Here is a 25,558-nt window from a genome sequence, read left to right on the forward strand (position 1 = left end):
GCATATGTATGGCAATCACCTGCTGTGAAATTCAGTCCACACCGAACAGCTTGTTGTCATCGATGTGCCACATTTGCTTCAACATGCCTTCAGCTGCCTGGTAGCTCACACTCACCGCCCTCTTGAGTACTTCGGCTTGTGACTCCCGTGTCTTCCCGGCCACTTCTTTCCACGAAGTCTTCTTTCCAGCAATCTCCACATCAAGCAGCTTACCGTTCTCCTTGCGAACCACACCGTTGACGATCACCGTCTCGATGTCTTTAGTATCGCTGTGCCTGAGTACGGCGACCAAGGGATCGTAGTCGCCGGCGCACAACATGCTGACACTGTTATCGTAATCAAAAATGACGATGTCGGCCTTTTTGCCCACAGCGAGGCTCCCAATATCGTCCTCCATGCCCACAGCGCGTGCTCCCTCGATGGTAGCCAGGTTGAAGGCTTCCTGGGTCGTTGCACGAATCGTCTTCGGACTTCCACCCCGGTCCAATACCTTCTGGTTGGTTTCCTGGCGTTTGAGCTGCAGTGCTGTCCGCGCCTGGATCAAGATGCTCGAGCTGTTGTTCGCGTGGCAGTCGACCCCTATGGACGCCTTGATGCCAGGCTCAAACGCGTTGAGCGAGCCGAGTCCCATCTGTGCTTCCGTCTCTGGAGTGGTGCTCAAGTACTGTCCTTCCTTAGCCATGAGCTCGAGATCCGCTCTCTCCAGACCGTTGGCATGGCTGGCCACCCACTTGATACCGCCTCGCTGGGGACCTTTGAGTAAGTCATAGCTCTGAAGGATCTGTACAGTCGAGGCCAAGCCGAAAACGGCATTTCTGCAGACGTGACTGGTGATGAGTTTGGCACCCAACTGCTGGGTCTGCGCCCATATGCCTTGAATCATCTCTTTTGGTAGGAAGAAAAGATCGAAGCCTAGGCCTGCACTGACTCGCCCGTCGATACCTTCCTTGCCGCCTTTTTTGCTCCACTCACCGACCTTTCCAATGATGTAGTCAGGCCAGACATCCATATTCGGCACCACGGTTTCTTTCGTCCATTGCTCGATCCGAATCGCGGGGCTCACAGCGACAACAGCGCGAATTCCACTTGCAACAGTCGCGTCCATGACCTTCTGTGCATGCTCGGCAGTATATGATCCATGTGAGTGGTCGAGAACGAAAGTTGTGCCGGCATCCAACGCTTCGAGAGCACCGGAGAGCTGGCCGTAGAACATGTCTTGCGGTTGGTAGTTGAACCCCTGCATGTTGCCAGAGGCCATATAGGCGAGGAGCTCCTGATCTGCATGACGGCCCTTCAGCTGAGTTTGCCAGAGGTGGTGGTGGGTGTCAATGAATCCTGGGGAGAGGATCTTTCCTGTGCAATTAATTGTTCTAGCATTCGAAGGTACGTCGAGGTTAGTTCCAATGGATGCAATTCGATCGTTTTGGATGAGGATGTCGGTGTTAGCTGCGGCCCTGACACTGTCATCAGCCTCGTGGAGCAGGAGAGTCCCGTTGCTGAGGAGAATAGTGTTGGACATGGTGATCCGTAGCTAAGCTAGGTGTGTATTGATCTTCGATGCTTTCTTTGGGGCTGGACCAGGAGGTTTGAGTACGACGCATTGGATCGAAGCGCATCCTCTGTCAAGAGTATGTCAGCTCTCACGGTGCTCGGTCTTGCCAACCATAACTCCGCGCGGAGCTCGAGTTTATTGGCCGGAGAGCGACGACCTATCACATTCTACCAACCGTGCCTCGATTGATACGAGTTCTGATCTAGAGGAAGTAGCTTGACACCACACAGCTTAGCTGACATTTCTCGAGTTCCAGTAAAAGGCAATCTGGCCATGCTCGGCCTTCATCGGAGGCGAGAGACCGCGAGGCGGCTTGTTGCTGCCAGCGGTCCCCGATGCCCGGGCCACTGCTGAAAGTCAGTAGCAGGTGCTGGTAACTACAGTGGGCACGGAGCAACACGACATCCGCGTCCTCGGTTTCGGCCTCGGCGCTGCGTGGATGATCGACATTGCCATGAATACGATGCAGCGCATGCTGGATCGATATGAAACTTCGAAGTGCTTGATAAGTTGAAATCTGGTCACCATAAAGGGGAATCAAGTTCCAGACGCAACGACCCGAACCTCTCTAATACGTCCGAAACGATGCTCAAGCTACGGCACTCTGATCCTGTAAATAAAGGGACTTGGCCAATGCGTCAACAATGCAGCTGTCTACTTTCTTCGAATGACAACAAATTGACTTGACCAGCTACCGTTGCTTGACCTCACTACGCAAAGTGCTCCGCCCTTCTTTTCCAAGCCTTGTCCTCTCAATCGCGTATCCAGCCCACAGTAATGCCAAACCGCCTCCAAAGACATACAGCTGCGCCGGCTCGTCGACATTCTCATCCACTCGGAATTCGGGATCCAGCCAACCCGTGCCAGGATACCAGATGGCACTCAGACCCGCCAGCATGTAGAAGCTGCCAATCCAGGAGCTCAGAAGGAGATCATGCTTCACGCTTTCGCTAGCAGCAGAGGACGGAAGGCTTCCTGCCACAGGACGGAAGAGGATGTAGAGCGTGGTCACTGCCAGTAGGACGGAGAGGGACATGGTCTGTCCATTGTGGAACTTTGCGTGGGGCGGCCAGCGCGGGTTGAGCACATGAGTGTGGTTGTAGTCTGCGGCAGTCAGTCTGGTGCTCTGCCAGTGCAGCGACACGGTGGACGGGCAACGTGTTGCTCTGCCCCTGAATCGAGTTCTGGCGAGGAGGCGAGGCTGCGTCTAGCCAGGGGTGTTGGATTCGCGGCCCCCGGACCAATGTAGCCCCCACCGACAACGACATCTAGTATGCTGACGTACCGGCAACAAAGGATCCAACGCTATAGAAAAGCTGCGACAGCGCCAAAAGTCCTCGCCCAAGCGTCAGGCTCTGAACAGACATGTTCGAACCGACAGAGGGCAGTCGCCAGACCTGGGCTTCGGACTCTTGGGGCCGCGGTCGCGTCGTGGCCTGCTCGATGCGACGCTTGGGATGCTAAGCGAGGTGATAGATGTTCCGTGAGGCTAGACTTGAAGAAGAGGCTTTCTGCGACCTGCGCCCCGAAGATCGAACTTGTACTGCTGACGGGACCGCATAGGCGGCAGATCTGTATTTGGGGACTGAGCACCGGCTCAGTTGCTGCCGATCTGGGGAGCAGATGAATGTTGAAGTAGAATCATTCTGAGTGGTTTAACTGTAACCACACCGAGGCTCTCGCCCGAGTAAACCGTCTCGGGCGACAGCAGCGCCTTGCCAGCCGCCGACCTACTAAAAACTCCAGGCACACAGCCTCGCCTCGCACACTGCGGGCCCGGGGGGGGCATCTGCTCAGCTAGCCATGTAGGCCGGCAGCTCGCTTGCTACCAATAGGCCAGCACCGCGGACGACCGACTGCCAGATCGCCCCTGCCCATTGACCCTATCGGGCAATATATTAAAAATCTTTTTAACTGGTGAACACACCGGTGTTTAGGCCACCCACCGCGCCACGGCAATAGTGTTGCACCGCCTCGGCCGTCCGATACACTACCTAGGCGATCGGCAGCTAAGACGCCCCAACTTCGGCCTACCAGGCGCCCAGCCCCCAAAAGGCAAGCCTAATCGCGGGCGCGGGTCCCTGACCGGGAGCGTTCCCAGCACAAGAAGTCATGCATCTTCTGCCACTCTGCAGACCGACACCCATGTCGAAGATCGTCTTACGTATGTAGTAGCACTAAGCACTGAAGCGATTACCTAGTGACACCCGGGCTTGACGCTACGTATACCGTACCATCGGGACCACCGAGGATCTGCTTTAGGAGAAGTGAACGGTCTGTCTGTACGTAGTACAGTATATGGGACGGCAGGCCAGTTCATTAGGCGAGGTCCGAAGGTCAGTTTCAACCCAAAGCCCCCAAACGCTTGCCATTCTCGTCTTTTGCCGCTGATTCCGTAACCGGCAGGATAATGCTTGCTGGACATACCACAGACATCCTGCCCTTAAGCACCTCTGCTACACACCACATATTAGGGGGCAAGCAGCCTTCGTTGCTCAGAAAAAGTCCCCGTCTGGGATAGCAGATCTTCCCCGCGCCGATTCAGCAGGCCCAGCCGACCCGCCGTTGCGCTATCTCTGTCGACTGATGCCGGGCTCTCTCTCTCTCTGTGTGTCACTGGCGCACACACGGCTCTATCGAGCTCCTGACTAGCGCAACCAGAGATGCAGTAGGTGAGCGAAAGATGGAGGAGGCCGTGCCGCGTCACCCGCTTCCCCATGAGGCCCAAAGACCAGAAGTTCCGCAAGACTAGACGGAGGATGATAGATAGCCTGAATACCTCCGTACATGATCCCAGGGAACAAGGTTTTTGTTGCACACGCGATGCTCACTCTGATGCTTATTCTGCGAAGTCTGTTCTAGTAAGTTGGGTCGAGTGTTCTTGTAAAGACAGACCTTTGGCGTGGACAGTGTCAACACCGCAAGGAGAATGAGGGAGAGGGGAAACAACGGATGGACCATGTGGATGATCGCGTTAATTTGGGGTCTTGTCGGCCTTGCCGCTTGCTACTGGTATGCTCATCATGTTCGTAGCTGGGTCTACCGTGGGTGCATCTCTCCCCTCCCAACCCTTGGAATTTTATCGCTGCTTCGTGTTCATGCTCTCATAGCGGCCCTCTGTCGTTGTCTCGTTCAAAGACGCATGTCGGTAAACGCCATCGCTATGCAGTCCGAGTCTTCTAGTCTTCGATGATTTTGTGACTGGCGTTTGGGAGGCCATTGGCCCACCAATCTGGTGCCATGCTCTACTTGGGTCCGCTCCGCAAGGAACGGCCTCCAGGCATTAGACTGGCGTCAATGCCTTTGCCGGTCCCCGAAGCCAGCATGGCATCTTCCTCCCACTCGGATGAAGGCCCTTTCTTCTTGGTGGGGGGCGCTCTAGTCTCGAGGCCAGCGTTGAGCATGTTTATACGCATTAATTTCAGGTACGCTTCTTTGGTGAACTTGTCGAGCATCTGTTCGGCTTCCTTGTACGTCTCGGCCCGGAGATTAGGCTGTCGGCCGACAAGCAGGTTCTTCTCAATGTCCAGACGAGCATCGAGCTTTTCGGACTCGATCAGCGAGATAATCTCATCCATGAGTGCCATAGAGATTCGATGATCTCCATTTGTAGCTCCGGCGACATTCGACCGAACCGCTGCTTCACCGAAAACTCTCTCCATGTTGTCGAGGTTGACGGTGCCAAAGGGCTCGAAGTATTGGACCATGCTCTTCTCGCGGATTTTGCGGTAGATGCGGCCCACATGGGGTTGGAGGAAGAGATCGAGCAGGTAATCGTTGCGATATGATTCCAGAATCTCGAGGCACTGAGTATACTTGCAAGCCACGAAAAAGCTGATGGCTCTTCGAATATGAGGCTCGAGCTCGAGGAAATTCCGGAAAGTGACGTTCTCGAGAACCCTCAGCTGCAGTTCGGATCGAGACATAGAGGCGAGGGCGCAAAGACCGCCATAGACGGCCACATCGTTGGCGGACATTGTTTGGTTGAACTGATCTCCAATGGCTGGATCCGTTTGAAGGAAGTAGTTGGCGGCATCCTTATACTCTCCAGCACACATGCGCTGCAGAGCAGTCGTAGGATAAACGAGGACTTGATACCGGCTTGAATCATCTGGCTTCATCTGGAGGTTCTGGATCTTGAGCACCTGCGACTGGACGGCCATCCAGTTGCGTTGTTCGACGGCGACCGCGATAATGCGGAAAGCAGTCGAGGCGATGTGGGCAGGAGTCGTACAATAGTCCCGCATGCGCGAGTACGCCTTGGAAGCGTTGACGAGGTCACCGATGCGGTAGTAGTGAGAACCAAGGTCCTCGTTGCCCATCTGTACCAGTTAGTCTCGGCCGCTTCGATCTCAGCACCATGAACTCACGCGAATGCTCTCTTTGATGAGGTTATTCTTATACCCCTTGAGCTCGTTCTCTAGCCGTAGAGTCTCTTTAGTGTTCTTCTTCTCCTGGTCGACCGCCCAGCTGGTATCTAGTAGCCGCTCCGTATCGCGGTAGTCGGGAACAGCCTGGAGCAGAGCCACAGCATCGTAAAAGTTACGCACATCTGCGCCCTTCTTGGCTTCCTTGATAGCGAGCTTCGCAGCCTCCTCACGCAGTGGGGGACAGCAGGCGCCGATGAGGTACAACCGTCTAAACACCGTTCTGCCTGCCAAAGAATCAGCCGCAAGATCGTCAGGAAAGATCGAAAGTTACCAACCGCTGTAGTTGGCTATGTATGATGTCAAGTCGAACTTTGGGGCTTCTGCGTGATTGTCAGTCGTAGTTCGAGCAGGTTGAACGGTATGTTATACCGTGGACGGTGATCGAGTAGGCCGGCTGCCCGACAGAGGCCGCGCCTTCTGCCATCTTGGGCCACGGGACTCGATGGCTACTCTCTCAAGCACAATCTATTGCGAAGAGTACACAATGCTCGCGCTACGCATGCCGACACCGGTGGATCGGAAGCGAGTGTAGAGGTATGTCTAACAGAGTGACGATTAGACGCGCAGGTGGTTGACGCGGGCGAAAGTGTAAGGCTGTCCCGCGCCCTCACCAGGCTGAAGTCTTGGCGCGTACTGGCCCCTGTGGCCCGCGCTTGCGGCGCTCGTCTACCGCCCGGGGGTTCTGCCTTAAGCCCCAAGAAGGGGAGCCTTCCAGAACTTGTTGCCTCATCGCAACCCCCTTGTCCTGGCGAGTTACCCACTAGCAGTAAAAGGCAAACAGAACTTTCCCAAGTTTACCAGCGAAGGGTATTGATAATTAACAGGCGCTCAGCGCTCTGGTATTCCTAAATTCTGTTCAATACAGCTGTTCCAAGCCGTCCTGGAGGGCTTTGATGGGTATCTCAAGTACTGCCCTAGCATGTCCCAAATTTTTCGTCGCTCAAACGCATCAAAAATGTAAATAACATCAAGACCCTCAGTCTTGACCCAGTCGCATCAGCTCAGTCAGGTCCACCTGTTGCTGACCCATCTCCTCAAAGTCCCAGGGACCCTTTTCGGCATCTGTAGCATTGAGAAATCCCTCGGCCCTCTTGAGAGTCTCAACGTCCAGGTCGGTGATGTAGCCTTGGCCACCAGGAAGAGGTAGACGAACCTCAAACTCATTGTTGAGCATGAGCTCGTCCTTCGCCAGTCTTCTTGGACCGTCGAAAATGCAAGTTGTCCGCCTCTTCATGCGCATCTTGTCGGCGCTCATGCCCCACGCCGGAGGATAATCCTTTCTCTTCTTGCGGCCTTTGCCAACCAGTGCCACGCCACCTTGCGACCAAGTGAGACCCTTTTTGTGGGACTTCTTAGTGATGGCACCATTGAGAACCACGCGGTTTGCTGGTTTGCTGGACCTGACGCCCGACTTGGTGCCTCGACCAGTGTAGGAGGTGTCATCCTCGTCCTCCTCATCATCTTCCTCGTCTTCTTCCTCTTCGTCGCCTTCAAAATTGGTGGGGTTGTCTTCCATCCGAATCATGTGGCGATCAAACGTCTCTTGGACATTCTTGTCGTTGCCAATGGCTGTCAGATGCGAGGCGTTGATATCTTCGCTGGGCTCCACCTGCTGAACCATGCGGAGAACACAGTCGTCGAGATGCTCGTAAAAGTCCTGAGCGTTGTTGAAGATCACCTGACAAGTGGAGCATTTGCCACTGTTCTCTTGGTGGTACGGATCTACCTTCTTCGGCGCTGCAGTTGGGCTCCGTTTTCGGCTGTTAGGAGGAGTCTGCTCTACGCCATGCACAGACGTAAGGTGGCGCTTGAAGACATCAGCTCGGTTGAAGGTCTTTTCAGCCGAGGTGCCAGTGTCGGGGCAAAAGCTGCAGACCATAGTGCCCTTGTAATGGGTCAGGGTATGACGGTTTTTGTCGTACTTGCGAGCGAAGCCCTTGATGTGGTACTCGCAACTAGCGATGGGGCACTTCTCGGGCCTCTCGGACTGATGGGTCAACATATGCGCCTTCAGATCCTTGAATACCTTGCCGCAGTCCGGAAAGGGGCATCGTCGCTTCTCGCCGTCCTCATTCAGATCCGATTCGGGGCTGGCGCGGGATGCGACAGAGGAGAACGAGTGCATCGACGGTCGGCGACCCATGTCGTAAGGTTGCTGAACAAATCCCGCATTGTGCATCGGTTGCTGGAATTGCGCAGGATAACCCCATTGCGCCTGGGATGAGGCTGGCGAGGCAGGCTGTGAGAAGTGTGGGTAAGCCAGGTGGTGGGCAGAGCCAGCTGGGGAGGCAGGGTTGTTGAAATTATTGGGTTGCATGTCCGACCAGGTTGGCTCAGGATATGCGCCCGAATTGATCAGTGTGGGATCTGTTGGGAGACATGTTAGCGCGTGGTTCAGATTCGCGTTAGTCTTGGATGACAAAGACACGAAATAAGAGGAGTAAGGAAACCAACAAGATGATTCGATGGGAGGCATGAAGCTTCCGCTGCTTTGGGCAAAGAAATGGGTTTGGAATTGGCCGCTGGGCGAAGCCATAGATGAGTGTTGCGCATGGGGCTGAAAGTGCTGCTGCCGCTGAGCTGGCAGTCGCTGATCCACGGGCGACACCGTTGTTGCGGGCGTTCTGGGGTAGGCGGAGGCTGGGGTGGAGGGGGATTTGAAAACAGGTTCATGCGAACTTGATGGGCTAACGGACGCGCGCAAGACCGCATGAGGTGATGGGGAAGTATGGGTTGCAGTATGAAGCACGGTGTTGGCAGCAAATTGTTGTGGTGAAGTGGTAGAGCTCAAAAGCGGCGTGACAGGAGAAGAAGTCGAGGGTTGAGAGATTGGCAAGCGAATAGTCGATGATCGGTGCTGAGAAGAGGAAAGATCGGCACACTCACCCACAAAAGAGCCCGACATTTTGTCATTTTCGGCGAAGCCAGAGTAGCCGAGGAGATCATTTTCGGACATGTGGTTGTAGTCTTGCTGATAGCTGTCCTGGCCGACGATCGCTGGCGTCATACCAAGCCCGTGCATCGGATAGGCCTCTGTGGTGAAGCTGTCTGGTTGCGACACCATTTGCGTTGGACCAGAGTAGGGAGATCCAACGGTGGACGACGAAGCGCTACGAGATGAGTCGGTCGAGGGCATGAGACCAGGCGCCGCGAAGACACTGTTGTTGGACGCCGAGCGCGTCATCGGGGGTTTCTGGTGGGTATTGTAAGGGTAAAAAGGATTCAGTTGACCAAAGGTCTCGGTCTGAGACCAGTCAAAATCCATGTTGGGGAACGTGCTGTTCATCGAGTCGAAGTGTTGCAGTTGATATGAGTCGCGTCGCAAATGCCTTGGTGCGAGCATTTAGAGGGACACGGGAGCACAAGGCATTTATCAAGTGGCAGATGGTGCGGGGGGCAGAGATGGCCGTTGAGTACCTTTGGCAAGCTTTGGGATAGATCTGGGCGAGATGGGGAACACCTCCAGGCTATCCGATAACACGAGATGGTGTGAGTCTGGACTTGAAGCTCGCGTTTAGAGTAGCGGAAGGATGTTTTCGGCCGGAGGCTTGCTGGAAGCTGCAGATCGGTGCCTGATCAAGTAAGGAAGGTGTGCGGGAAGCAAGCGATTCCGGTTGGCGAGACTCGGAGAGAGGGGTTCGCAGTGGGTGGGCAACCAAGGTCTAATATAGATAAGAGGGGTGTTGGCCGTTGTTGGTGTCGACGGCGATGTTTGATGTGGTGTAGATGAGGCAACCTCTTTTCTGTGATGATGGACGATCTGAGGGGCGAAATCAAGACATAAGTAATTGCCTGGCCGGGGGTCGCAGTAATGGCATCGTGATGCGGTGCACGGTGCAGGTTTAGTCGAACCAAAATGCCGCCCAGCGAAAGCGACTGAACGCTGCCCTACGGACTCCACCCTGCTAGCGTGTTGCTTTCTTCGGTGTGCCCAGGGAATCCGCTGCTCCGCTGTCATTTCAAATCTCCGTAATCTAAAACTCAGCCTCGAAGGCTTCGGCCTCCCCTAAGGCGCCCGCTGATTCGTGCTGCGCCCGTCTGTCCCCACCCAGCCCCGTTGGCCTGACACTCGTGAGGAATGCACAGACGGGTTGATCATGGGCAAGAGTGACCCTCTCCCCCTCCGTACACCACCCCCAGCCTTCTCGAGCAACGCTCTGGAGCTCCGGGAGAGCCCAGACTGCGGCCCGTCTTAGCTTAACGGCCGGCGGTCTCTCAGGTGACGGAGTTCTAAACATGGAGTGCAGTTACGTAGGAAATCGCTCAGTCGGCGGTCGTGTTGCAAAGAAGCCAAATCTTCTCCCAAAATATTTCCAGGGGAGAGGGGCAGAGAGGACCCCTGGATCCTGAATGCCGCATACGAGGTGGATGTGCCTACTTCCCCTTGCTGCCACGTGGGAATGATGCAAGGTCGATGAAAGGCCTCTTGACTGTGTATGGGAGGTCTACGCCTGCCGCGCCCCACGGCGTCCTGAAGTGCAGCAGCAGTGCACTGTCGCCAGCTAGGACCTGCCGAAAGTAGTCGCCTAAACCCAAACAGCGCAAAGGTTGGCAGCCATCATCAGCGGGTCGCCAACACCCGCAACGAATCACCGTCCGATCGCATGCAGAGGTGCGACCGAATCGAGATACAGACCAAGTTCTTTTGCATGTCCGACGGCGCGGATGTGGGGGGGTCAGATGTCATTACTGTATCGTACGGACGTCCTACCACTTCCCGGCGTGGATGAGAGAGCTGATTGGTCTCTTCGTTAAATTTCGAACGAGCGGTGGAGGAGATGCGCTTTCCAAGCTTTCCAGGGATCTTTGGTGCAAGCGAACCTCCGCTGATTTGCCAGGCATGCCACGTCGTGGCTGGGACTGAGGCGCAGTCGCACTTCATTGGATGATACGAAAACTCGGATGCTATTTTCAGCTTCGTGGTCACCGGTACAGCCATAGTCTGTGGCGTAAGGCAAGAGTCTTGTGGGCATGCTCACCGTCTGATGTTCTGATGATGCAGAGGTGGATTGTCCTCAGACGCAACAGCACGTCACCTTCCCTGGCGTGGATCCCAGGGTCCGTCCCACTAAGAAATCATCATAACTACTGTTCTCTGTCATGCGCATATGCATGTGCATCACCTGGAAGACCTTGAGACCACTGTGCAGATGACAGCACGACATGTGATGTACGTGCCGTCCCAGGCACAGGTCAACACCACCAGAGCGTGTACAGTTTGGAAAGTGGACTCAATAGCACGAGATGGTGTGTATCTAGCAACAACTGTTGACTGACCAAGTACGTATTGGTGGGTCGCGGAACTTTCCTGTCCCCGTCAATAACTTCCTCAATCCCTTGGCCGTTCTCTACACTTGAGTCAAGCACGTGTCAAAAGGACAATATGAAATGGTTCCTGGTCAGATTGCAGGCATATGCCTGCATCGTATGAGACGCGCAGTCGAAAGTGAGATCTCGCGGTATGACGGGGGTTGCTGATGACACAGTATCATCGCTGGCCCAAGAATACTGCGCATGGATCTCTGACTGCTGCTGCGACTTGCTCGGAGCGGCAGAACGGAGCCCCCGGAGGCACTACTACATAAGCAGCGTGCGCTCAGGTGGCCAATAGCGGATGGAGATGCCCTAAAAGCGGATCCTACGGACACTCGTTTTCCCGGTTCCACACACCCCGATCCCAGCAGCATCCTGTTGGTTGTCCGCGCACTTTTGTCTGCGAGTGCAGTCTTTTCGCAATCGCGGGGACCTGCGAGCGTTGCATCTCTCTCCCTCGCTTGCACATCAATACACATCATCAACTACCCAAGTTGGCAATTGTGGTGTCCGGTCGTGATGCTAAGTTCCCGCCTCGAGTCATCGACTCGACTTGCCCAGCCCTCGGTTCCTCTTTGTGAGATGGGGTCAAGCACTGCACTGCACAATCTAAGATCTCGCACTCGGTGAAGGCTAAAACCAAGACCAAGTCTGCCTCGAGTAGCCATCACAGTGTCGAGAAAGCCGGTCCAATCCAAAAACCGGCGTCCCCGAACTCCTTGTCATGCCTTCTTCACCTCCCTGCAAGAGGTGAACGAGTCGCCGGCTTGGGATCAGGCAGTGGCATGCATTGTGGCGTGCGTACCATCACACCGGTGTCGTCGCAGGACCACAATGCAGTCATGAACAGGGCAGGCCCCTGCTTTAATTCAGTACCTCGTTCAATGTACGGACTACACGAGTACGAGTGGGGTCTGAAGTGCCTCATACCGCGCCCTGAAGAGGGGCCATTTTTCTTACTAAGTCGTGAGAGCCACGTTGAACCCTTGGATTTATTTCTCTGCAGCCCTACTGAGCATACGGGCTTTTCACCGCCGCTCCTGCTTGGGCCAATTTGTGGCTTGCTGACAAGCGAGGCGACAGAGGTCGACTGCGGTCTGGCCGCTGTCGGCCAAGGTCGTCATTTAGAAGAGCATGAATCAGACTGGACATATTTCTCTCCCGTTGCAATCACGTGGAGGGCATCTGCAGGAGCTCATGTTCCCCGAATCCCCTAAACCTTGATCTCGTACGATTGGCGGGCACTGCTTATCTGGTTGGCCACCCCTTCGAACCTCTACACCACAATGTGGTCACAGCTTTGATGTTTTAGGAAGCTTCACTGGCGCGACCTCTTCCCTCCACCCCCATCCATTTAGGCTCTGGGCATCTAACATCTTCATGCCGGATGCTTCGCACACTTTGATCACCACGTCACGAACCGCCTTAACTTCTTCTTCGGTGGCTCCGTTATTCAGAGCTCCAACGAGATGTCCCTTGAGTTGAGGGTTTACGTCTTGCGGGATCAAGCTGGCCAGAACCACTGGTTTTCGGTTAGCTAAAGCTTTGCACTCGCGAAACGGCCCTTGCGACACTTACTGTACGAAGTTTCCGGAGCATTGAGAATACCAACTGGGCTTAGCACGTATCCATACTCAAGCCGTGCCAGTAACCCGAGGTCTTCGGTGCCGCTGCGATCCATTTGACCCATTACCCGTCCAGTCACCTTGCCGTAGACCTTATCGAAAAACTTCTGCCCCCTCTGCAAAATCTGGGCGGTGGGGGTCGTGTATATGTCGACGGCTCTATTGGACGGTGAATAACCTAGAGGTTCGTCGAATAGATGCTTAGGTGTGACGCCCTTGAGCGCAAACAGAGCATTGATGGTCTTGGGCAGGCCAATGATGGCAGATGTCTTCACTAGTGCTTCACGTGTTCGTCTCGCGATCTGAAGCTGCTCCTCTTGCGAGGGTTTGCTTTCCTTTGCGCCGCCTCCTGACTCGAGAGCATGGCTGAAGACCTTTGGAATCTCGTCTGGCCGGTTTAGCGTCGATAAGGCGGTGGCGGCCAGAAGGTACCAGGTGTTGGCGGGTAGCCGAGGATAAGTTCTAATGGTTGATAGCAGAGTCGGTGTGATAACTGATGGCAGGCCCATTCTGTCCAAGGGCGTCCGGCACCCTCTCTCAACGATGCGGGTATGAGGAAGCTAATCAAGACAAATTCCTCATTCGCACTTGAGCCAACGGTTGTCGTGCTTTAAAGAGCAGCATGATCGGCCATAGCTATACAGCCGATGAAACACGGAATGGCGCCGAAGAGCCAGGAGACAACCCCAACTCTTCCCCACCCCAATGCCCAGCCAGGGTCACGCCATTGAGGGGATCATCAACGGCATCGGCGTATCGCCTACGACCTCCGCTGGCCTATTCATGACACTCACTGTATTGATTCCGACACTGTGCCGTCAAGAACTGTCGTCGATGCATGCATCAACTTTCAGAGCTTTGCCATGCATAGCCCATTGCTCGTTCTGGTCCCACGGAGCTCTCCGAGCGCATCGCCCAATATTAGGTAAGCCACTGGGCGAGCCAACGCGGCGGGCCTAAGTGAGATCGACCTATGTATGACATGCACTGATGAATTCACCCTTCAAGTTTGTAAGTCTACGTAGAGAACGAAAATTACACCCTCCGATTGTGCCAGGGCGGATCGCTGTGTCACCTCATCCATATTGAGGCAATCTCGAGATAGCAGTACATCAGTGAGTACTTGTCGCCAGTCGTTGACAACCAAGGTTACGCCCCCCTGAACCCTCTGCCTACTTCTCGGGGAGTCACATCGTCCAACATGGCGACGAGGACATACACGCAGGAAGAGCTCGTAGCTCTCGGAGTTCCTTCATCCCTTCTGACCGAGCACATGAAGACCCATCCCCCGCCACCCCCGTTCGAGGTTGTCAGTGATATGAATGGCATGCGCAAGGCTCGCATCGTCCATCTAGAGACGCGGAGGCCCGATTTCCCGATCCCGGGGGCAATTCCAGATCTCGTCGAGGAGAACGATGTCTACGTCGACTATCCTCCACAGAACTGCAAGATCCAAGTCCGGGTCTATGCGCCTGTTGACCTCGGCGAAGCAGCAAGATCGTCTGGACTGCCAATGATAGTGCTCATGCACGAGGGCGGATTCATGCTAGGCGATATCTCTGACGAAGAGCATAATGCCCGTCTCTTCGCTTCGTCCTTCGACTGCATAGTCCTGAACGTCGAGTATCTCCTGGCGCCGGAACATCCATTTCCCATAGGCGTCAAGTCATGCTATCACGTCCTTGAAGCACTAGCTTCGTCCCCAAAGACCTTTCACAGTCTAGCCAACCCTTCGCAAGGTCTCATTCTGGGCGGCTCAAGTGCAGGCGGCAACCTGTCAGCAGTGCTTGCGCATCATGCACGTCAGCAGAAGCTCTCGATCCCTGTAACTGGCCAGTGGCTGGGAGTGCCATTCATTGCAACTGCCGAATTGATCCCGGAGAAATTCAAGCAGATGTTCCAAAGCCAAAGCCTTCGAGTCGATCCAGTTCTCGATCCGGGTGAGGACGAGGCGACAAACCATAAACTCTTTGAGGTCTGCCAGGTTAAAGACCCCAGTGATCCTCTTGTAAGTATACTATACAGCCTTCTGACAAGGGATCAAATTCCAAAGCCACGATGTGTGGTAGTGTTCGTTGCCCGCTCATCGCGGATTCGCGACTGCATTTTTATCCCGTGCTCCACCGAGATCTAATGCTTGACACAGATCACCCCCTTCTCGCCTGCACTCTACCCGCCAAACAGCGCGAACAACGATCCATCCCTGCCGAAACTCGCCAAAGCCTTTATACAAGCTGGCGGACTGGACCCGCTGAGAGATCATGCCATCGTGTACGCTAGGGCTTTGGAGGAGGACTGGAATACCGATGTCCGGCTTCTGGTATATGGAGGCTACGGCCATATGTTCTGGACCAATTGGCCTTTGCTGGAAGAAAGTAAGAGGTTCTGGAAGGACACTGTCAAGGGGTTCGAATGGTTGCTGGGACAGCAGGCTAAGAGGGAGTGGTAGATCAGCCGTGGCTTTGTAGGCTGGACCGTGTTCGCGCCTTCAGAGTCGGGCCCGGAGGATAGAACATACTTCACTGCTACTCACAAACCAACATCATGGTGACATGAACAGCTGTGATCTCATACTCCCACTAATCGTGGATACAGCTCATCTAGTGCCAAGAATTAGGGAGGTTTTGCGAGATAATCGACCCATGATGTTGTGACTTGTCTCTTATTCTTCTCACAATACTGTACACCACGAAGGCCACCTCGAGTCTGAGATTCGCAATGCCTGATGCTAACGCCGACGTCATGAACCTTGGGCTCTCGTCTCTTCGGTCAGCGGTCAAGCGCAAGTTCTCCGCCGCCCGTCTAGCGGGAGACCTCACCTTCTCCGACACTAAATTGACTATCCTGAAGACACGACAAGGAGTGCCTGTAAGTCGCAACGTCTTCCTGAACCAACAGAGCTGATCGCAAATGGCAGTTCCAACTTCGGTACTGTCCAGCCTTGGCGAAGAAACCCATCGATAACATCGCTCCTCCAAAGGACGAATCCAAGGCTTCGAAGCCCAAATTCGATCCTTTTGCCAATCCAAGCTCAGAGCTCCTCGTCGCTAATGTGCCGCCGCCGAGCCCATCCCATGCTCTCGTTCTGAACAAGTTTCCTGTCATCCCGAACCACTTCATCCTCGCCACGAAAGAGGACAAGCCGCAGACTGACCTCTTAGATCCCGGCGACTTGGCAATGACTTATGCCTGTTTGGAAGCCTGGCCAGAAGATGAAACGGACTCTGGCTCCGCCGACGACGAACTATTTGCCTTCTTCAATTCTGGCCCTCACAGCGGTGCGAGCCAGCCACATCGCCACCTGCAGTTCCTCCCAATACCAGACATGAAAACGGGTCTCACAGACCCCGATGCAGCCTCATGGCGACCTCTCATCGAGAGCCTTTCAACGCCACACGCTATCTCGGAGCCCTACCAGCTGGCTCACAACCCGACTTTCCCCTTCACAGCTCTATCCACAGCGCTCCGTCCGGGCCTCACCCCCGCTGAACTATACGACCGCTACATCACTCTACTTCGTGCGGCTTCGCTTCTCACCGCCGAAACCTCACACGTCCCATCGCTACAAGACCTCACTTCTGCTCGCATCACCGACCCGGAAGACTCGAAACACGTGTCCTTCTCCTACAACCTCGCGCTCACGAGAGATCGCATGGCCATCTGTGCGCGTCGCGCCGAGGGCTTTTCGATTCCTGGCTTGCCAGACAGTCACGTCGCCCTCAATTGCACGGTGCTCGCGGGGACGATGATGGTGAAGGAGTGTGCGGAGTGGGACGCACTGAGGAGCGCACCTGAAGCGTTGGACGGGCTGCTGGCCGAGATAGGATATCCCCCTTGGAGGGAGGACGGTGTGAGGTTATGACTTGCCAGGTTGTGATCTATTGCTGCTTGTGGTATCAGTGGACTTGGGGGTAGGCAGCCCATACATGGTATCTGTTAGTGTTGAGCGGAGTGCCTGCCTTACTGCCCGTGATTGCTCCCTGCTGCCACCACGGCAACCAGTAGGGTTACCAGCCTTGCTTCTCTCAGGTACGGCACCCCGTGCGCCCTGGGTCAACGCTCCACAGATGCGATCTAGAAGCGCGACAGGATTCCACTGCATGACCATCGCTCACCCAGCCAATTCTCCTCACTTGCGACCATGCAGTCACGAGGGCGAAGGGGACCCGGACACCCACTCGCGGAACGAAGCATGGAAGGCAAGTGGCGTGATTGTCAATACGGTCGTGACTCTGCCTGGATGCACTAGTGACTTTTGGTTTCCCGTGTCAATCCAAAGATCTATAAGCTAGAGAAGGCCAAAACAAACATGGCGCAGAAGAAGCACGGACAGTATTCTTGCTGTCCAAAACAAGGTCTATCTGCGGCCGCTGTTCAATACCTAAACTAAAGATCGCTAAAGACGCAAGACGCACTGCCCAACGCCGAGCTTGAAAACAATTTTCCTTTCTATGATATCCAGCTGTACGTACCAGAAAAATTCCCTCCTCTTTTAAAAAGCTGAGTCAAGTCATCAAAGGCTCCATCAAATCTAAGCCCGCGCCAGCCCATCCACCTTCTTCACCGTCTCGACCTCGGTGACAACGCCGCCGTCAACGACCGGGGGGCCGACATAACCCTTCCTGGCACGGAAGAACCACCACGCCGTGACGAGGATCGTGAAGCCACCCCACAGCAGACAGGCATAGTTCATGGTGTCGGCCGAGGTGGGCAGCGCATAGGGGAAACTGTAGATGACGAACCAGACGATCATGTAGGCGCAGGCGACGGAGTTGACGACGAAGCCCAGCAGACCCTTCATGTGGAAGGGACCGTAGGCCTTGATGCCGCGGCGCTTGTTGATCAGGTTGGGCAGGATGGCGGCGATGTAGCTGCTGGAGGACATGAGGATGAAGGAGCCGACGAAGGCGTTGAAGGCCGTCAGGCTGCCGACGTAGATGGCGCCCAGGACGGTCACCAGCACGGCGGTGATGACGGTGGCATTCATGGGCATGCCGAGCGAGGGGTTGACCTTGCCCACGAACTTGGGGAACGGGGTGGCGCCGTCGCGCGCCAAGGTCCACAGTGTGCGGCCGCAGGTGACGTACAGGCCGATGACGCAGATGGAGATGCAGATCATGATAAGGGCAAGGAGGCCGGTGGTGCCGGCGGCGGAGCCGGTGGCTTGCATGTAGATGGTGGCGATGGGGTAGGGGGACTCGAAGAGGGCGTCAAGGTCGTTGATCGAGTAGAAGATGGCGATCAGGTAGGCGAAACCGGTGATGAAGCCGATGCCCATCTGGCAGAGGATGGCGATGGGCACGTTGCGCTGCGGGAAGGGGATCTCTTCGGCCAAATGCGAGGTGCAGTCGGGAGTGCCGACCGAGTAGGCTCCATTGAGCATGCCGGCAACGAAGACGAACCCGTCAGGATAACCCAGGCCCTCGGCGGTCCAGTCGCGCCAGACGAAGGCGCTGGAGGCATGGCCCAAGCCGCCTTCGCGGTTGGGCATCACTGTCACGACGATGAGGGTGATGAGGAAGCCGGCGAGGATGAAGAAGATGCCGATCTTGTTGAGATGCGGCATAGCCGAGTTGAACAAGCAGACGGTCGGGCATGCGATCCAGGTGATGATGACGTACGTAACGAAGACGTGCCACGCCTCGGAGACGAAGTCAGGGTGGTTGGCGGCGTACATCTGCACCAGGGTGTTGGACTGGGTGGGTTCGTCAGCAATAGCTCAGCGGGCAGGGGCGCCTAGGAACGTACCAAGATGGAGGTCATGGAGGCGGCGCCGAAGGTCCACGCCAGCCAGTTCCAGTAGCCGGCGAAGAAGCCCACGGGGCGCCCCCATCGCTTGCCTGGTGTCACTGAGGCCCATTGATAGACACCCGCGGAGGAGGGAATTGCGGAAGCGAGCTCGGCAATCGATGCCGCAACAAACCAGTAGAAGAATGATACGACGATGAACTCGAACAAGACACCTGTAGTGGGGTTAATGCAAGCCCAAGGGGTTTATCTGCAAGGCTTGTACGTACCTGGGGGACCACCATTGTAAATGGCGACTAGGATAGAGCCTCCGATGGCGGGCCACACGTTGCCGACACTGAGCCCGACGCCACAAGCAGACCACAGACTGAAGTTTCTATTGACCTCTTGCACGTGGCCCGAGGCGTTGATCAGATGCGAGTCAGGGACAGCTGCTTGGTGCTTGGGTGTCTCCTGCGAGCTGACCTCGTGCGAGTTGCTCTGATGCAGCTCTTTGTCCGCCATGGTGTGTCGGTCGTCCGGTACACAGAGTGTATACTGCTGGGGAAAAAAAAGAAGGTCGACAGGAAGGAAAACGTGCAGAGCCGCGACGAGTTCAAATGAAGATGGCTGACTGCCACCACGTCGTATCGTCGCTCTCAACAAACTTGACTAGTTGATCGAGCAGTGGACACCAATCGCGAAATTCTTACTCACTGCCACAGCACTGCTAGGGGCGAGCTAATGATTAAAAGGAAGTCCCTTGGAGTCCCTTGGAGCCACGAGGGTCCTTCGGCTCAGGGCCTCGGCAAAGCGTCCCTGAGGCCAGTGGACGGCGAGTGACCTGGGCTCGCTGGGGGGCCCGCCCGGGCACGATCCCTCCGGACGTCCGCCGTCCCTAATCCTTCATCATCCCGGTAGCCTAGATGCAACGTGGGTCTTGGCGATGAGATGAGGACATTCCACCAGGTGGCCAGCCCCCGTGCCACGGGAATTGGCCCCTCTCTAGCGAACAAGGACCCATTGCCACCGTTTGCCACCGATTGCCAGCGCGTGCACATCCCAGAGCCCCTTGAGCAAGGTTTGGTACTTTGCTAGGGTGCATTGTACTGAATGTATGCAGTGCCGCACTTTGCACAGGCGCACGAGCGAAAAGCTGCAGAAGAAAAACAGCCCCAAGCACCCGGGGCACCCCGAGCACTCGTCCTCGCGCAATGCCAAGTTCACACAATTCCTAATCCCGGGCGCCATCGGTTACGGAACCACGGTACCCTGCACGGAGTACCTGAACTTCTCGAGCTTCGGATGCCAGGCCTATCGCTGTAGCTGTCTGGGCATGAACTGTGATGGGCATGGTGACTTTCCCAATTCATGATAGAGACACTGGGCCAACTCCACCTGCAACACTTGCGCAAGCCATGTTTGCAAATGTATCACTGGATAATTAATGGTGTGTACTCCGTACAAACGAGTTTACCCCTGACTGCTTAACCTTGCCCGGTGCGACACTGCTAGCACAAGTAATATCGCTGACACGCGAAAAGGAGGGAGCATCACCTGTCTGTCCCTTGTGCCCGTTCCCATCCGCAGCGCTGGAAAAAGTCTGTTCAGACTGGCGCTGGGGATCGCCAAAGTTACGCTCTCCAAGAGCCCGACTATCGTACCCTTCCCACCAGCCAGCAGCTCAGAATTAATTTCTGGCTACATCTCCACCGAGTCAAGAATTGGCTTGCACTCTTGGCCCCTAGTCTTCTGTACGTAACTTTGGTAGCGGCGAAGCAAGCCCCCGTTGCTCTATGGAGCACTTCGCTTCTTGTGCAGTGCCAATCTCTGCCTCTTGCCGACGGCTAAACACCGTATGAGGACTCCTTGACTAGACAGGAGCTGGCTACGGGTCTGTCGGCACGTGGTAGGCCCCTGCACTATGTTGGTGATTGGGTCGGCTCACCATCTTGGACACCAACGGGCCCAGAAGAAACACGCTCAAGCATCCTGATCTGGAGGGAGCTCGGTTCGAAGGAGGTGCCACCGAATGATACCGAATACCCAAGCGATCTACTAGTCCCCGAGACTACAGCTTGGAGTCTCATCGCGATGTCCTGACCCAAGGACCCAGCCGAAGAGTGGTCTCCTCAGATAAGGTGGGCCATGAATCACTGAAAGATAGGATCATCCTCCTCGTGCTGGTCTTTTCCTTCGCTGTCAGGTCCCTTACTCCCCAGTGCCGCGTTGACCACAACAATGTCTAGCCCCAACCCCGGCTTCGTGGAGGAGTCATGGTCGCTGTATGGAGTGGGCATGGTGCTCATCGTCCTACGACTGTGAGTCGACATTGATGAACCACATATCACCCCACCATATGCTGATTGTTCCATAGGATTGCCCGCATACGACGTCTCGGTATCCTCGGCCTGCAGCTCGATGACTACGCTGTTGCTTTCGGTGGTATCTGGTACACGATACTATGCATATCCTTCAACAAGATGTTGACCAGCGGTGGCTCCAACTTGCTGACCCCGGAAGAGATTGAGGCCTTGACACCCGAGTCCATCGATGCGCGTGTGGAAGGGTCGAAATGGGTCTTTGTGTCAGAGCATGCCCAGCTGCTGACCATCTGGAGCATGAAAGCTGCTATGCTGTGTCTCTATGCTCGCATTACCTCGGGCAGCAACCTGGTCCAGAAACGACTTCTGAAAGGCGTCGCTGTCTGGGTTGGCTGCGCTTTCGTCGGCGACGAGCTGGCCTTGTTCCTCATCTGCAGGCCTCTGAATCAGTACTGGGCTGTTCCGGCCGCGAATAGTGAGTTTGTACCACAGTGTTGCCGCGCAGAGACTAATAACCCCTGAGTACAATGCTCGACATACGAATACTACCAGATCGTCAATGCCATCTTCAACATTTCGACCGATGTCTTGATCCTGGCGATTGGCATCCCCCCGGTAATGAAGGCGAGACTGTCCGTTCAACAAAAAGTTGTGCTGGGCATCATTTTCGGCATGGGTGCCTTTGTGATCGTCGCAGCCATCCTCCGGGCAATTTACTGCTTGGTACCGGCGCTCGTGTCATACGTCTACATGAACTGGTACTTCCGTGAAGCCTCGGTCGCCGTCTACGTGACCAATCTCCCCCCGATATGGGCCTTGTTGCGGGAACTGTTCCCCAAAATCCACGTGCTGGGATACAGCAATCGCAAAACGACGGCTTCCAAGTCTGGGGGACCAACTAGCAACGCCAATTGGGCCACGGTGCGGAGTGAGAATCGAACGCGAAATAAAGACTTTGATTTTGACCTCGACACCGTCCCAATTAGCAAGGGGGCCATGGTGTCGACCACAGACCACGAGCTCGGGGAGCGAAACCTCAGCCGCGCCGACTCGCTGCCGGGTGAGGGCTCGTCGACAAGCTCTACGCGACACATGACCAAGCATGAGATTCGACGCGATGTTACCTTTACTGTCGAGCACATGTCGGCGGACGAGTATGAGCCGAAGCACGATACTCGAAACCGCTAGGAGCCCCTTCGGTGGGTGCTGCTAGAGGAAACGACCTGTACGACTACGAAAAGAAGCGATCACCAGTTCGATAGACAGCTGCTTATGCCTTTTTGTTATGCCGCATGAATGTATAGTGTATAGTGGAATACAGTGAAAATTCAATGGCGTTCTATTCAAGCACATGTCGTTATCGTACTGGCGGGCTCCAAGCCCGAAGTGCCGGGCAACTGCAATTTGTGTGTCCGAGAATAGCGTGTATGACTGTGCATTTCTCCAGCAAATCGACTAATTGCTTACCCGGGGCCATGGCCATCCTGACCGTGTAACACAATCGAGGACGAGGTACATCCTACAATGGTCCAGATGTATGTTGATGACGTCTCGCGAAATACGATGGAAGCTGCTGGGCCATCGCGCCCAAAGAACAGTATACCCATTGCCGCAGCAACCCGTATCGCCACCGCCGTTCTGCCTTGTGGTGTGGCCTCGTGTGCGTCGTTGCTGCCGATGCTAGGTTGGATAGTGAGTGAGTGACTGCCGACCGCGCTTGACTCGGCTAGCCTTCCCTAGAAAGAATGCCGAAGGGTCGCCTAAACTCAACTAAGATTGGTGCCTAACCTCACCGGGACTGATCTATCTTGCCCTCCGTACCGACACTTTAATCAATCGACCTAGATACTATCTTACTACCTCTGACACAGTCCGTCTCCTACAAGAGACCTAGTTGCATCTTGAAGTACACTCTGGCTCCTTCTGTAGGTGTCGCGATGCATCTTGGCACCTTTTCTCGTCGGTGAATCGGGTAGCGAGTCTTCTTCTGCCTCGATCTCTGGTCCTGTTCATCTGGTCAACCAATCTGAGTCCTCGGGCAGTTCTCACCACTTTCTGCACACTACAACCGACGCAACAAGCCGTCCTGCAGCATGAACATTGCACACCACTGGTGGTCGGAACTCGCCGTCTCCTGCTCTTGATGAGCCAGTTCCTCCATTCGACTCCGGCATCTTTTAGGCGGCACATAACGTCTAGTGGCCGTTGATCGTCTCGGACCATGTGGTGCCAAATTTGCACAGCAGTGCTCAAATGCCGAGCACTCTGTTTCACCATGTCAATGCCAACCCGCGACTCCAGCCATCTCTGCGCTCTATTGCACTCGAGCGACAGATTTGTCATGGTCCCAGTTCTGCTGAGGACGCTCGGACTGTGGCGCCCACATGGTGATTTGACAGCGGGTTCGGCTGCAACTATCCGCGTGCTTCTATCTCGAAGTGCTTGAGTCGCATGATGCCAGTGCCGCCACGGTATCTGCACATTGCTGCAGCTCATGTTACTGCAGATGCGCGTTGTGAGTATGGGCTGCCACTAACAACTGCTACAAGTGGCCGTTGACCTTTGCAGACGAGCTATGCCGTCACAAACAGCCGTAGAGCAATCAGACCTTCTGCTTCAAACAACACTCCAGCAATCGAGTAGCACAGCCCACGACCCCCAAGTTTGCTTCTTTCCATGTCCATCGCCGTCCATTGAGCTGCTACTTCGGCCATGGGCCGTGAACGCTGGCGCACCGTCATACCAGCCATGCCAACCCTCTCGAGCTCCAGGTGGGTGGTCCTGAGCTATGGTCCAGGGGTTGTCGTTGCAAGCTTTTGGTTTCAGATTACTGCCGAGCTTCGAGAGCACCCAACATGTCCTTCCCTTTCATGATAGCTGCGGATCAGACAATGCTACTTGCCGTGAGGCTATCCGCCTTTGAGCATCATGTTCTCTGGTTATGTTGCCATGTTCATCCCAACCGCGGCATTTGATAAATGGGCATTCATCGGTTCGTCCTGCATGCGTCCTCGAAGCCTCGAGGTACCTATTCGCCGTTCAGAGTATCCTTTGTCACGTCCCTTCCTTCTCACGCACCCACTCGATGCGGAGCACTGCCGCCTCCACCCCGAGCCCGTCCCATGAGCAAGGCTGCAGGAATTCGAGGGGTCGCACAGCTTCAGATCTGTCGACCGGCTCCTGATTCCACCTCCTTGTCCAGTGGTAGCATTCCGCACAAACCTAGCAACCTCAAGAGCCGCAGGCTTGCCTTCGTTCGTTTGATGAAACATCATGACTTTCCAGCGACAGCGATTGCCAGCACGGGTACTGCTTCTCCAGTAGCTGCGCGTCTGGTCTTGAGCGTGTTTGTACGGCGAACGGGGCCTGGTCTTTCGTACTATATCGACTTTTGACTCCATGCACAGCGGTCGGTATTGTCCGACATTCTCACTGCCAGCGTTTTTCTTCTGTGCTTCCTCAATGAAGGTTTCCTGATGACCGGCTCGATGCGCTTCGAGACGTGCTGTCAGATTTCTCAGACGCCCGCGTGCATGACTTGTCTTCATGCCGTTGAAACGCCCGCCACAAGGAAAAGGAGGCTCGGCGCGCCTGCAATGCCCGGGCTGTGCTCGATTGAAGTGCAGCAGCGTCATCACAACAGTCAACGGGCCTTGTTGCAAGAGCATGGAACCGTGACAGCTTCAGCAGGTCACCAGCACACTCACTGCGCGCCACTCACCCCACGGGATCGTGCACTCCAATATCATAACCCCGGCTTCTTAAACCCCCTTGGAAGTTGCAATCCGACCAGCCCCTGGAGCGCAGGACCTTTGACAGTTATGCAGTCGCCGTATGAGCCTTTTCGATCTGCCATGGGCACATTCGACGACCCGTACTCTGGACCAATGCCAAAGGTGGATGGATCTGTATGCTTCACCCACGAGCAAACGATGGCGCCGTTACATTACCCGCGTCGATCCCCCGCCACAAGGCCCGTTACTTATACGCCGGCAGAGACTTTGCGACGGCAAGGTACCCCTCTCTTGACACGAGACTCGGGCTCTTCTAGCGGTTCTTCTCTCTTCGCACCTACTCCGACTCCTCCGCCCCGGAATCTTTACGGACAATGGATGCTTCCAGCGGAGGATGCGCAAGATGGCAACAGCAACTCTATGCCCTCCGATAGAGCTTGGAGCTCGTCGCAGAGTCTTCATAGCTATAGAGCGTTGGCTCCGAAGATCCAGGATTCTTCGCTCGCGGTAACGTCAGGGCTTTGGCATGAGGAGGGACAGGGAGGCTCGAACACAGCTGCAACGATATCGTCAGGAAGAGACCAGAAACCTGGATTGTATAGCTCAAGAGCTCTAGCGCAGACTGTTGGAGGTACTGGGATAGTGGCCGAAATAGTTTCGCAGCAACCGCTTCTGCATGATCAACCCACCTTGGCCGGCAAGCAGACCTTAGCACAGTTTCGGGATGCAACCAAACCAGCTACCATCCTCACCGACAGCACCGTGCCAAAAACAATCCCAGTGGCGACAAGGGACGACTTTGCGGGTGGTAGTGGAAATCTCCCAGGCAACAACTGCGTTGCAAGTATCGGTA

General features: G+C 55.3%; 9 protein-coding genes across 9 annotated transcripts; 3 read left to right on the forward strand and 6 right to left on the reverse strand.

Annotated features, from left to right (window-relative positions):
• Window positions 1–31: 31 nt before the first annotated feature.
• HMPREF1541_08151 (uncharacterized protein) lies at window positions 32–1,519 on the reverse strand (the record flags this gene model as incomplete). The annotated part of the gene is made up of 1 exon (XM_008722471.1): window positions 32–1,519. One exon carries the CDS (start codon window positions 1,517–1,519, stop codon window positions 32–34), a length of 1,488 nt encoding a protein of 495 aa, XP_008720693.1.
• A 724-nt stretch (window positions 1,520–2,243) lies between these two features.
• On the reverse strand, window positions 2,244–2,588 carry HMPREF1541_08152 (uncharacterized protein; the record flags this gene model as incomplete). Its single annotated transcript, XM_008722472.1, has 1 exon — window positions 2,244–2,588. One exon carries the CDS (start codon window positions 2,586–2,588, stop codon window positions 2,244–2,246), a length of 345 nt encoding a protein of 114 aa, XP_008720694.1.
• A 2,209-nt stretch (window positions 2,589–4,797) lies between these two features.
• On the reverse strand, window positions 4,798–6,406 carry HMPREF1541_08153 (uncharacterized protein; the record flags this gene model as incomplete). The annotated part of the gene is made up of 4 exons (XM_008722473.1): window positions 4,798–5,874; window positions 5,923–6,206; window positions 6,258–6,302; window positions 6,352–6,406. The coding sequence occupies 4 exons, from the start codon at window positions 6,404–6,406 to the stop codon at window positions 4,798–4,800; spliced, it is 1,461 nt and encodes a 486-aa protein (XP_008720695.1).
• Window positions 6,407–6,958: 552 nt separating this feature from the next.
• HMPREF1541_08154 (uncharacterized protein) lies at window positions 6,959–8,518 on the reverse strand (the record flags this gene model as incomplete). Its single annotated transcript, XM_008722474.1, has 1 exon — window positions 6,959–8,518. The coding sequence occupies one exon, from the start codon at window positions 8,516–8,518 to the stop codon at window positions 6,959–6,961; it is 1,560 nt and encodes a 519-aa protein (XP_008720696.1).
• A 4,069-nt stretch (window positions 8,519–12,587) lies between these two features.
• Window positions 12,588–13,429, reverse strand: HMPREF1541_08155 (uncharacterized protein; the record flags this gene model as incomplete). The annotated part of the gene is made up of 2 exons (XM_008722475.1): window positions 12,588–12,817; window positions 12,874–13,429. 2 exons carry the CDS (start codon window positions 13,427–13,429, stop codon window positions 12,588–12,590), a joined length of 786 nt encoding a protein of 261 aa, XP_008720697.1.
• Window positions 13,430–14,121: 692 nt separating this feature from the next.
• Window positions 14,122–15,369, forward strand: HMPREF1541_08156 (uncharacterized protein; the record flags this gene model as incomplete). The annotated part of the gene is made up of 2 exons (XM_008722476.1): window positions 14,122–14,928; window positions 15,067–15,369. 2 exons carry the CDS (start codon window positions 14,122–14,124, stop codon window positions 15,367–15,369), a joined length of 1,110 nt encoding a protein of 369 aa, XP_008720698.1.
• Window positions 15,370–15,662: 293 nt separating this feature from the next.
• HMPREF1541_08157 (uncharacterized protein) lies at window positions 15,663–16,782 on the forward strand (the record flags this gene model as incomplete). Its single annotated transcript, XM_008722477.1, has 2 exons — window positions 15,663–15,788; window positions 15,838–16,782. The coding sequence occupies 2 exons, from the start codon at window positions 15,663–15,665 to the stop codon at window positions 16,780–16,782; spliced, it is 1,071 nt and encodes a 356-aa protein (XP_008720699.1).
• Window positions 16,783–17,451: 669 nt separating this feature from the next.
• On the reverse strand, window positions 17,452–19,172 carry HMPREF1541_08158 (uncharacterized protein; the record flags this gene model as incomplete). The annotated part of the gene is made up of 3 exons (XM_008722478.1): window positions 17,452–18,615; window positions 18,669–18,883; window positions 18,938–19,172. The coding sequence occupies 3 exons, from the start codon at window positions 19,170–19,172 to the stop codon at window positions 17,452–17,454; spliced, it is 1,614 nt and encodes a 537-aa protein (XP_008720700.1).
• Window positions 19,173–20,888: 1,716 nt separating this feature from the next.
• HMPREF1541_08159 (uncharacterized protein) lies at window positions 20,889–22,159 on the forward strand (the record flags this gene model as incomplete). Its single annotated transcript, XM_008722479.1, has 3 exons — window positions 20,889–20,968; window positions 21,025–21,446; window positions 21,495–22,159. 3 exons carry the CDS (start codon window positions 20,889–20,891, stop codon window positions 22,157–22,159), a joined length of 1,167 nt encoding a protein of 388 aa, XP_008720701.1.
• Window positions 22,160–25,558: the final 3,399 nt, after the last annotated feature.

The sequence above is a fragment of the Cyphellophora europaea genome, assembly GCF_000365145.1.
Source record: "Cyphellophora europaea CBS 101466 unplaced genomic scaffold supercont1.8, whole genome shotgun sequence".
NCBI classification, from domain to species: Eukaryota; Fungi; Ascomycota; class Eurotiomycetes; order Chaetothyriales; family Cyphellophoraceae; genus Cyphellophora; species Cyphellophora europaea.